General features: G+C 43.5%; 1 protein-coding gene across 1 annotated transcript; it reads left to right on the forward strand.

The window, feature by feature from the left end:
• The first annotated feature begins 777 nt into the window (after positions 1 to 777).
• kbtbd8 (kelch repeat and BTB (POZ) domain containing 8) lies at positions 778 to 11749 on the forward strand. Its single transcript, XM_083770442.1, has 5 exons — positions 778 to 804; positions 2511 to 2718; positions 3895 to 4201; positions 7433 to 8252; positions 8537 to 11749. The coding sequence occupies exons 1-5, from the start codon at positions 789 to 791 to the stop codon at positions 9007 to 9009; spliced, it is 1824 nt and encodes a 607-aa protein (XP_083626568.1). The 5' UTR covers positions 778 to 788; the 3' UTR covers positions 9010 to 11749.
• Positions 11750 to 12256: the final 507 nt, after the last annotated feature.

The following is a 12256-nucleotide window of genomic DNA, read 5'->3' on the forward strand; positions in this document are numbered from 1 at the left end:
AGAATAAAGGGTTTTAAAACTGAGCTGAAACAGAAAGACGGTTGTAAAATCCCGCAATTTCCTTCCGACACGTGGCACTAAGCTGCTTTTAATTTTATATTTTAGTTATAAAGGGTAATTATATTGTGTTAAGGCATATAATGCTTATTAGCCAGGGTAGGACCAGTTACCATTTGATGCATGTCTGGCCTGTGGGCCGACCGTCTTCTATCATAGTCTTGTGACGAGTCTGGGCCCGGGCCACAGTTAGGTCCAATGGACCCTTATGTGTCTGTAACTCTGAGAGTTAAATAAACACTGAGGATTTTCCACTGTAGATTGGAGTGCCAAGAAGGGCTCTGTGCCTCTGTGCCCTAATCAATGCATATCAAACTGGAGATCCTTTGAAATGAAAATAAAAAGGTTGAGAATCACCGCTTTATTAGCCTTTGCTTTGGTTTAAGGTCCTCATTTGTAGTGAGATAGAGATTTGTAGGGCTTTTGAGCTTCATATAATCTGCATTTATTTGCGATATCTGCAGTCTGATTGCTGCTATAGGTTCTTCTTATCGTCTCTGACAACTGCTGCACTTATGAAATTGGGTTTGAGCTACCAACTGAGAGAAGTGAACTCATTTACCCATGTGTCAACATTTTCACCTAATTCAGACAAGTGGGGGCTGTGATTGGCTGGCGAGATCTTTGCCTCTGCGCTGATTGGCCGTGTCTTGTTTCCGGGGCTCTGTAGTACATCTGACGTCCCCCTCTGGTTCTGCCTGCCTGGCTCTCAGACAGACAGACAGGGGAGAATGGCTGCCAGTGGAGGTTTGCAAAATCTTCATTGTTTTGTTTGCTAATCAAACTTAAAGCACGCGACTTAAAACTTGCCGTTTTGTACGCGATTCCACGCGTGACAGGTTGTTAGACGAGCGTGGCCAGTGGAAGGCGTCACGGCGGGGGCTGCGTGTTAGTGTGTCAAAAAATAAGTTTATATTCCTCTTTAAAAAAGTGTTTGGCCAGCGTTAGCCTCTTGGCTATGTGGCTAACGCTTAGCTAGGTAGCTAAACCACAGCTGATTGTGTAAACACTTGTTTAGGAGGACCTTGTTTTCATGGGGGGTTGTAGGTTTCTTTGACTCGGGGAATTATCGGTCTATATTTTTTGGTTGGCACGTTCAGCTTTCGGTTGTTTTATGTTGTCTTTAACCCCCTCCCCAGCATTGTTTTTTTTTTTTCGTTTTGCCGTGCTTGTTGTGTACTCACTTTGTGTGCTGCCGGGACATTGTGTGTGTGTAAAAGAGAAAAGCTTCGTTGTCGTTAGCTGTGGGGTAGAGATAGCCTCCTGCTAACTGCTGCTAAGTACACGACACAGCTAACTAACACCAACTGACCACTAGTTGGGTCTGTCTGTGATTATTGAAACCAGGGGTGTTTCAGCCCATTGACCCCTTAGCTGACAGGGAGATGACGCGGGGACCCCCACTACACAATGTAATGTAACAATTGCAGATTCAACTTTTTTCATAGATTTCATACATAGTTTGAATCATGCTAATGTCTTTTCAGATGGCTAACCTTTTTTACAACACTCAATATTTAGTCAACTTGACCGTTGGTTCTGTAGTTATGATAGTTAAAGTCATTTTCCCTCTACACCAACTGTCCGAAAATTGCGAGGGCGAGGCGTTCTTGTGGTCTCTTATCTGCTATTTTCGGCTATAAATTTTTCCCTGTCACACAAAGATTGGGCTTGATTGAATGAAACGGTACAACTCCGTGTGAAGACATGGATGAATGGACTTTCCCTTCCAACATTCATATGAACCTGACAGCTTAGAAGAGGACACTTGTGGCCTGTGGTTGTTTTGTTTTCTCCTCGTCGTTAACCACCGTTAAACGGTTGGACAAGTTGTTGATCCAGTCAAGTCTTTGTTCCGTCAAAACTAGTTTGGATTGTTGCACAACAACACAGGACGTGCGAGGCAGTTGAAATCAATTAACGTTTGTATTTCTTGGGTGTCCCTCTAACTGTACCAATAAGTTGCATGTCAACAACTATGAAACTAGATTTTAGTATTAACAAATAAGGAGAGCATTTATTTTGTCTTGAATGTGTTATTAACTTATTAATCATTGTCCCAAAAGTGTTTTTTTTTTTAAAGGGAACAGGATTTTTGTTGGAACATTTATTGCTTATGTTCTGGCTATGATCTACATTAGGAAGAACAGTTTGACATTTGTTAACATCTTGATTGACTAACCAAATAATACTTTACTAGACACAATTTTAAACGGCAGGGGGTGCAGCCACTGTCAAGACATTTAGGCTAAAAGGATAACACAAAACAGGCCTGGTGGTGACTTTTTTTTCCATTGTGGTCCTATACATTAAATTCATCAACATATAACAATACATTTCAACAACAAATATATTAGTATTTGTCTTCTACAGGTGAACATTAACTTCGTGCATGCCTATGCTCTCTCATAAACGTTTGTCGTCTATCCCCTCTTTAAAATGTTTTATTTCAGAGGTAGGGAAGCTGTTACAAGTACAGAATGGGACGCCTCCAAGCAGCAACTACAGCGGGGTAGACGCTGTTCATGCCTGTAACATCCTTCAGCAGCTCAAAGCCCTGTATGACGAAGCACAGCTCACGGACATCGTAGTAGAAGTGGACCATGGCAAGACCTTCTCTTGTCACCGAAACGTCCTCGCCGCAATCAGCCCATATTTTAGGTAGGAAATGCTGGCTTTTTGAATTTGTAGAAATGTATATTGTCCATTACATTCTTGGAATCTCTGTCTCTATAATATCTATTTCCAGCATAGAGCACATTAATGAACATTTATAGCTAGAAGCTAATTTCCATAGTCCCCACATACAAATGCACCACAATGTATCTGTCCACACTTGTCGGGTGTATTCATGCTGTACGAATTAAAGCACTGCCTTATATTACTACATTTTCAAGAGCCAATAAATCGCTTGTAGATTTTTTTGTACAATTTGTACAATTTCTTATATTATTTGGCCAATGTTTTACCAGTTTCTATAGTATGCATTTCTGTGTTGATTACTTATGATGCACTAATGCCTGGTCTTCATCTAATTTCTTTTTTGGGAGTATTAAAAGTCACTTTAATGTCATCTGGGGACCCCCCCTCCCCAAGTTCATGTGGGGACCCCCTGGGGGTCCTGACCCACAGGTTAATAACCAGTGGCCTACCCTTATGCATATCAAACTGGGGATCTTTTGAAATGAAAAACGATTGGGAATCACTACTTTATTAGCCTTTGTCTTTGGTTTAAAGGTATATTCAGTGATTTCACTTAATTCAAATATCACTTATTTTTTTGTTTTGTTGTGATAATCCTCCCTAATATAGAGTGTGCTGGCCATATAAGGAGTTCCTCCCTGTCCCCAGTTAACCCCTGGGGGTCAAAAAACCTTAGGTTTCGTTTTTGACTCTCTATCCTGATTGGACGAAAGGCTGGGTCCCACAGCCAAAAACGAAACCTAAGGTTTTTTGAGTGAAATCACTGAATATACCTTTAAGGTCTGCGTTTGTAGAAAGATTGATTTTTAAGGCTTTTGAGCTTCATATAATCAGCATTTATTTGCGATATCTGTAGTCTGATTGCTGCTATAGGTATGATCTCTGACAACTGCTGTACTGCACTTATGATATTGGATTTGAGCAACCAACTGAAGTGAACTCATTTACTCATGTGTCAACATTTCACCTAATTCAGCCAAGTGGGGATGTGAGGGGATATATATATATATTTTTATTAAAGCTCTGCCTTTTACGGTCAAATCACGACATGCTTTCTCGGTTTTATTTGGTAAACAAAGGAAAAACGTAAATATTGAAATGTACTGTTCTCACCCCCACACCCACCACCGCCAGGTCCATGTTCACTAGCGGCCTTACGGAGAGCAGCCAGCGCGAGGTCCGGATCGTGGGCGTCGAGTCAGAGTCCATGCACCTGGTCCTGGACTACGCGTACACGTCCAGGGTCACTCTCTCGGAGTCCAACGTCCAGGCCCTGTTCACGGCGGCCAGCATCTTCCAGATCCCCGCCCTGCAGGACCAGTGTGCCCAGTTCATGATCAGCCGCCTGGACCCCCAGAACTGCATCGGGGTCTACATGTTCGCCGATGCCTACGGGCACCAGGAGCTGAGGGAGCGCTCGCAGGACTACATCCGCAAGAAGGTCAGTTGAAAATGTTGAAGGTACTGTGTGTGTGTGTATAGAGGTGGCTTCTAAGTACAATACGTCTGTAAATTCCAGGAATCTCTGTATCTACTGTTTGTCTTTGCTTCACATATCCGTAGAATTGTTGTAAAATGTTTTATTTTATTATTTTGTATATTGTACCTCTGACTGGATAGAAAATAATACAAATATATGGCTTGATGACAAACTTAACTTCATGATCTTGATAGAAGTAAAACTAGTTTCCCCCCTGCTCTGTAGGAAAAGAGGTATTGGACAGTGGGGATATAATATATATATCATGATGCAGCTGCCTTCACAGTCGAGCTGAGCTCTCTTAGGTCCCATTTAGACTGCAGTCAAATCGAATTATTTCTCAAATATTTTGGCCAGACCGGTCACACTGCATGTGCAAGTGATCAGATCTGTAACAAATCTGTGTATTAACAACGTCAACGCAAAGTCGCCCTGCGTCGACATATCTGCTCCGTGGTAACGACGTGGTCGTCATGACGTTAGGCGGTAGTTGGTTACGTTGGGATGCACACGCAGATTAGACGCACCAATGGACTGACATGTGGAAACAACGGTCGGACGTGAGGTCGAACATGTGCTGCTCCCGTGCTCGCGGCTAGGAATCGGATTAGGTTAGGGTTTGAGGTAGGTTGTCAACTTGTCGGTCTATTGACAGTCGGAAAAATAGAAGCAACAACAATCAAAACAAATGCATGCATGCATGGTAATGGTGGAAAATGGACATCCCAGCTTGCCCTGTACGCCGTAGAACACATGATGAACTATTTTCATTACACCCTTGCGCTCTGTAATGACAACAGTGGCGCTTGGATCATGCTGCAAGTGAAATTTTGGACGGTTTGAAAAGCGACTTGGGTGGTGGTTAGATCATGTTACTGCGTTCAGACTGAGCCGCATCTTAAGAAATCAGATTGGAAACAACCTGAATGTGTCTCAAGTCGTATTTGTAAAAATCGGGATTCCATGTGACTTGTTTGCGTTCAGACTTCCTAAAGCAAATCGTATTCCAATCTATGGTACAGATCTGTTTACCACTCAGCTCTGAGGTTTATTATTGGTGACAACTACAATGCTCATCACCGTGTCCTGTATGATAATGTGGACTGGTCCTCTCTGACTGAGAGACACAATCATTATTAATACCTTTTCATTTACAAAGCCCCGGTCGGAAACGTACCCTCATGCATTACATCCATGTTGCATCAGAACTGTAGTTGAATTTTAACTCGCTCTAGTGAATGGCTAGTCCTTCAGGTTCCTCGTGCCAGATCTGATCTGCGAAAGACAGATCCAGGTTCACCTGGATCTTTGGAACTCTTGTAACATGATCATTGACCATTTTTGGAATTTTACTTGATAACCTGTTCATTACCTGTATGCAACAGTTTGAAATTATTGTCAACATATTGTCTTCTTAATATGTTATTACCAGTATCTTTTTTTTAAATTGAGAGTAGCCAATTATTTGTACCCCTTTTTTCTCACCAATTTAGTCGTTGCAATGAATTCCTCCCCACACATTTCTGTGTTGTCACTGCTGTTGTATCCCACTGCCTCACCGGCCAGTGAGGAGGCCTTCGTCCCACTCCTCCCGCCCAACATTCCCCCGCTGACATGTGCCATCCCCAGCCCGTAGGAGCACGAACAACCAATCCCACCCGCCCAGCTTCCGTCCCCCGAACACGGGCCAATTGTGTTCACAATAGATGCCCAACAAAACCGGATGCACCACCACGGTGGATTCAAACCCACAACCTCCGTGGTGGTGAGGGCAGGGACTTGACCACTGTGCCACGCGGGCGCCTGTTTCTTATTTTATGTGTAATCTCACAGTCTCCCTCCCCTGGACACAGCCAGTCGGCTCTGTGTATAAATTCACTTATTCCCAGTTTTCAGAAGGTGGCATAACCATTTTCCTGTTCCAATTAATATTCGTAAGCTGCGTTTGATTGGCTCAGTAGCAGGGTGTCAAGTGTTTAACTTGTTTACAATTCAATCCTGCTGCTGAGCCAATTAAACAAAGCTATGGGGAAATGAACTGGAAACGTGTATGGCACCTTCTGAAAACTGGGCACTACCGTAATTAGGGATGTCCCGATCACGTTTCTTTTTGCTCCCGATCCGATTCCGATCATTTGATTTTGAGCATCTGCCGATACCGATTTCCGATCAACCGATCCGATCGGGACAACCCTAACCGTAATGCATAGCCGACTGTTTCTTTGGATGTGAACTCGGCCAAGCCGGGCCACATCTCAGTGGATTGAAATCCTTAGACTCTGCGGTGGCGGGCAGGTACTTCACGCCTGGCTGCGGCACCTGAGTGTATACTGAAACGGAGTCAGGGCAGTTGAAGTTGAGTCTTATCCTCGATAACAATTAGTGATTCCAAATACTGACCATGACAATATTATTGTATTTTTGTTTAGGATACTACGCTACAGCCAGTGAAGCCCATTTGTCAACTGTTTTAAGAATGCGTGAGGGAAAAACACCTTTTTGTACCCTGCTGCTATAGAACGGAATCAATTGCTGTGCAACGGTTTCGAAAGAGCGATCAATGAGTGGTTGCTGAGAACCCTGAGATGCTGAGCAGTCTGAAAAATATCATTTTTATGAATATATTATGATCCGTCTAGTGGTCTACTGCAGGGTTCGGCAAGTAAGTTTGGCCTCTGTCTCGGACCAATCTTTCCTAAGGCATTAGACGATTGATCAGAATATGTAATCAAAGCCTTATTTAAGAAAGTGATATGCCATGACAGACTGCCTTGTGAAACATACATTTGTGATGAAGACAATGGACCAAAGGAGCTGTGGTGGCATAATAAACTAACTGTAAACAAGTTGTTTTCCACTTAATATTATTGTGAATAATGACTGGGCTGACAGTCATTATCAGGAACTGAACTCAATTGACATGGGCTACTTTTATCAAATAAAAATTATTAACCCAGCTTCTCCAAGAATTTATTATGCGTAATTCATGCATTATTACGCATAATGTATTATGCGTAATTCATGCATAATTCATTATTACGCATAACGGCGTCACTGTCTACAAGCTCACAAAGCGTTGCTGATTGAGGCGTTGAGAGCTTGTAGATTGCCTATAGTATAGGCCAGTTTATTCTCTGTGATATAGGCCCTATACGACGGAGAATAAACTGGGCTGTCATTGTCTCTTTGTAGTTCTTGTGCGTGTCACTAGAGCAGGAGTTCCTCCAGATGACCAAGGAGCAGCTGGTCAGCATTCTGAACAACGACGACCTGAACGTGGAGAAGGAGGAGCACGTGTACGAGAGCATCGTCCTCTGGCTGGAGCACGACCGTCCCAGCCGCGAGGCCTGCCTGCCTGAGGTCTTTGCCCAGTGCATCCGGCTGCCCTTACTGGAAGAGTCCTTCCTCAATCTCATCCCTCCCCCGTTCGCATGCGCCCTCTCCCTGTCCAAGGACCCCACTGAGGCCAAGTCGCGACTCAACGGCACCAACGGTTGCCCCCAGCGGCTCGGAATGACCGCCTCCGAGATGGTCATCTGCTTCGACGCTGCGCACAAACACTCAGGGAAGAAGCAGACGGTGCCTTGCCTGGACACGGCCACCGGCAAGGTGTTCAAGCTCTGCAAGCCACCCAACGACCTCCGAGAGGTCGGCATCCTGGTGTCCTCAGAGAACGACATCTTCATCGCCGGCGGCTACAGGCCCAGCAACAGCGAAGTGTCTATCGACCACCGGGCAGAGAGTGATTTTTGGCAATATGAACATGCTGGGAACCGATGGCTGCCACGGGCGCCCATGCTGCGAGCCAGGATTGGGTGCAGACTGGTGCTTTGTTGTGGGAAGCTTTATGCGCTAGGAGGGCGCGTGTATGAGGGCGATGGGAGGAATGCGTTAAAGTCGGTGGAGTGCTATGATGCCAGGGACAACTGCTGGACAGCAAGCAGCCCCATGCCAGTGGCCATGGAGTTTCACAGTGCAGTGGAATACCGTGACCGCATCTATGTCCTCCAAGGTATGTCCAGGCTAATATACCTGTACAGTAGTTCTGTTCTTTTATCTGCTTCCAACCTGGAGTCCCCTACATGTCGTCATAGTAGGCAGCATAAAAAAGTTAAAATAGCTGCTCACAAAGCATGTAACTCTGCTATTTGAGGCTACTTTCACTGTTTTTATATGACAAAGTATACAATAGGGCTTAAGTGGTTAGAAATGTTAACAAACTGGTTATGAGTTAACAGTAGTGTCTGATGTGTTTGTCCATAACGCTAAATCATGGCAATTACTTTCCCCCCACAGGTGAACATTTCTTCTGCTTTGACCCCCGTAAGGACTATTGGGGTCACCTGGCCCCGATGACTGTCTCCCGGAGCCAGGGTCTGGCTGCCTTATATAAAAACTGCATCTACTACATTGCGGGCATCTGCAGGAACCACCAGCGCACCTTCACCGTCGAGGTCTTTGACATCGAGCAGAACACCTGGAGCCGCAAGAGAGACCTGCCCTTTGACCAGGCCACCAGCCCTTATATCAAGGCCATGCTTCTGCAGGGCAAGCTGCACCTGTTCGTCCGAGCCACACAGGTCATGGTGGAGGAGCACGTGTTCCGCACCAGCCGCAAGAACTCCCTTTATCAGTACGACGACGAGGCGGACGTATGGACAAAGATCTACGAGACACCGGACCGCCTCTGGGATTTAGGCCGCCATTTTGAGTGCGTGGTCGCCAAATTATACCCTCAATGTCTACAGAAAGTGCTTTCGGGTAGCTAGTTGGTGACAATTCATGAGCCCCATCTTGGACTAGGAGGGGAGTTAGTGTGGTCCGTTCTGCCTGCCTTGCGCCTGGTGCTCTCTCGGCTTTGCACCTCAAGGATCATCATCAGTTTAGTCTTAAGTCGTTCAAACTTCGGTTTAACATGATCAAAAATGGGGGTGCTTTTAAAAGATTGCAGTATTTTTGTTTTTTCCAGAAGGCACCAGCTACCTACACTGATGCTTGTTTTACAAAACCGTACAATGAATCATAAGTGCAATTATCATCTTGTTTGCTTGTTGTTGAGCCATGTTCCATTTTTATTTTAGATGCATATATTAGATGAGGATTTCTACAAAATGGTCAGCATGCAGGTGAGATTTAAGTGCCCTCCACAAATGGATGCTACATTGTCAGCATAAAGTGAAAATTATATATATATATAAACTATATATACTATATATTCATACGGGTAAGATGGGCACTGTAGCTCATTAGTCGGTTGCAAGCTCAGATTAAGGGGATTTGTTTTTTTTCTTGTTGAATTCTATGCCCAGCTGTCCGCAGCGAGTTTTAATTTGAGGTGTGCTCGTGATTTAGATTTTAGTGATCTTGAAGCTTGTATATAAGGTAAGACGGCGTCGCCACACAGAACAGTCTTGTGTGTCACAATGCGCTGCGTGTGGTTTTCAAGCAATTTTTAAGTTTTTAATAAGAAAATTCAAGCTGTGTTTGAGATACAATTGCATGGGGGCTTGTGGCCTCCCAGTCTTTCAGTTGTTATCCATTTTGTGTCACACATGCCAAGACAACTTGACGTGAAAAGTTAGAATATTCACTCTCCACATTGGAGATATAAAGACAGTCAAATATGTGGCAATGTTCAGTGCGAAGTTCAGACCAACTAAGTAACAGGTTTACCTCAGTAGCAACTACAGAGACATTTTGAGAAGGGGCAAAGGGACATTGTTTCAGGCCAATGCTTTTGATTTGGCCAAGTGTGAAAAGCTTCATTTCAGATATAAGCTCTTGTTATTTTTCAGAGCATGTTTCACACCTGATTATACCCTTAAGGTGTTGAGAGAGCCTTCCTCTTGAATGCCAAAAACACTAAGCATTTGATACCATGCTTTTATTTGATCTGGACATTGGAGAAGTTTCTGGTAGCAATAACTTGTGGAACTGTGATTAGGCTATGTTTAGGGTATGTTACCTGTGTAGAAGTGCATTAATTGTTTTCTATCTAGATTTGGATGCTTGTCTCTGCTAGTTAAAATCACACAGGTCCCAATAATGGTTGTGTGGTCATGTGGTTGTATAGGCTTGAGTGGTGATTATGTAATTTTAGTGCAGATCCCTTGGGATGTCATTGTGCCTATATGGGTAGACATGGGGCATCAGAATCTCGTACTGTGTCCCGTTGAAGAAGACTATAATCTCGACAAAGTCTCACTCGACGTTGCACTGAGTCACTCTCCACTTCGGCGGTCCTTTAACTGCAAACTTTACCAAGCACCCTCCTTGGGGAAAAGTAACCTAAAAGGAGTGAGGGTGGTCCAACTCGTGTGCTAAATCTTAAAATAACACCCATGAATTATTAGTCTTTACATGGAGAACAGGAACTGTTGGTGCTGCTTTTTGTTTTGTTTTTGTTTTTTCGTTTGTTGACAATCTTGTATAGAAGTAATAGCCTACAACTGGTCGAGTGACGTGACGTTCCCTGTTGAACGGCGACATCTTTTTCAGTGATTTTCATTTCCTCATGCAGGTTTCTGTGTCATCGTTGCACTACATGTTTACCCTTTTACTTTTATCTCTTTTTTTTATTGTTTTTGAGTGAAAGGTGTTCTCAAACAGTCTTTTATTCGACAACCAACAGCGATCACATAGTCGTGTTTTGGAGGGGGGAAAAGTTGAGCTTAAATGGAGAGTAACATGGGGCAGTGTCAGTAAGGAGTTTTGGACATGATCGACGAAAGAGAAGAACTCCACTTTCACATAAACTGTCCAGAACAGCCTCCTTGAAGGGGGGGGGGGGGGGGAGGGGGGGTCGAAGAAGGGAGGTGGTGTCGCCTGTATGCCTAAAAACTCGGCCGTTGGGGGAACAGGAACGGACAACTCTCAGGATTTCTATTGATACACAGTACTGTATTTAAAATGTTTGTTTTGGGGGGTTTTGTTTTGGTCATAATGTGTAATATACTGTAATATATAGGTTTGCTGTACTTGCACAGTTTTTCTTAAACTTATTTTTTTTTTGTTTCTTTTATAACTTGAAAATAGATGTGATTTCTTTTCCATGGCTTTTTTTCCTTTTTTCTCTCCCTCTTATTTAACGATTTAATTTTCTTAGACTAATTCTGCCCCGTTGGGGGAAAATGATTACCTGCACACTAGTGTTTGATTTAGATTTGTATTATTGCTTTATACTATAATAGTTGCATCTCATTGAAACGTAAGCAGTACAGGTTTCGGCATCAGGTCTGTCAAAACACCAGTCATTTCATACAACAAGCTACAAATCAATCAATATGCTTTCTGTGTACAAGAGTTGGCAGCCTTAACCTTATTTATATCCCGTAGTATGACGAGAGCTGCTTCTTGGCAAGCGACTCCATTGTACAACGGACTATAAGTGGGGCCTTCGGCTGCGAATCGATGCCTAGCTATTTCTTGCTGTCATGCTTCTTGTATGGGTGCTATTCCATTGAGTTCTTCCTGCTTTTTTCTTCACTATTACTTTGCTGGTTTTACCTTTCTTTTTTCTTTTTGGGAGGGGGGGGGGAGTGGGGTTGGGATATAGTGGTTGAGCTCAACTGTGAAATTCACATTGCACATAAATTGAAAATAAAACTGTCAGAATAATTGTTTTTATGTGCTTTAATTTTTAAGTAGGCCACTTAAAAAAGTTTAAACATTACAGACTCACAGACAGACATGCATATTTACACAAACAATTGAACATTACAGTATGTGTTGCCAACTCAGAAAATAAAATATATAAATAAATATATAAAAATAGTAGATAAATGCTATAATTGTAAGGGATCACTCACAGACAGGATAATAGAATGCAAACAGTATGTGAGCACACACACACACACACACACACACACACACACACACACACACACACACACACACACACACACACACACACACACACACACACACACACACACACACACACACACACACACCCATACCACCCACCCACCCACCCACCACAGGCATACACACATCCACACACAATAAGATTGGACA

This window comes from Protomyctophum parallelum (genome assembly GCF_964188405.1).
Source record: "Protomyctophum parallelum genome assembly, chromosome: 8".
NCBI classification, from domain to species: Eukaryota; Metazoa; Chordata; class Actinopteri; order Myctophiformes; family Myctophidae; genus Protomyctophum; species Protomyctophum parallelum.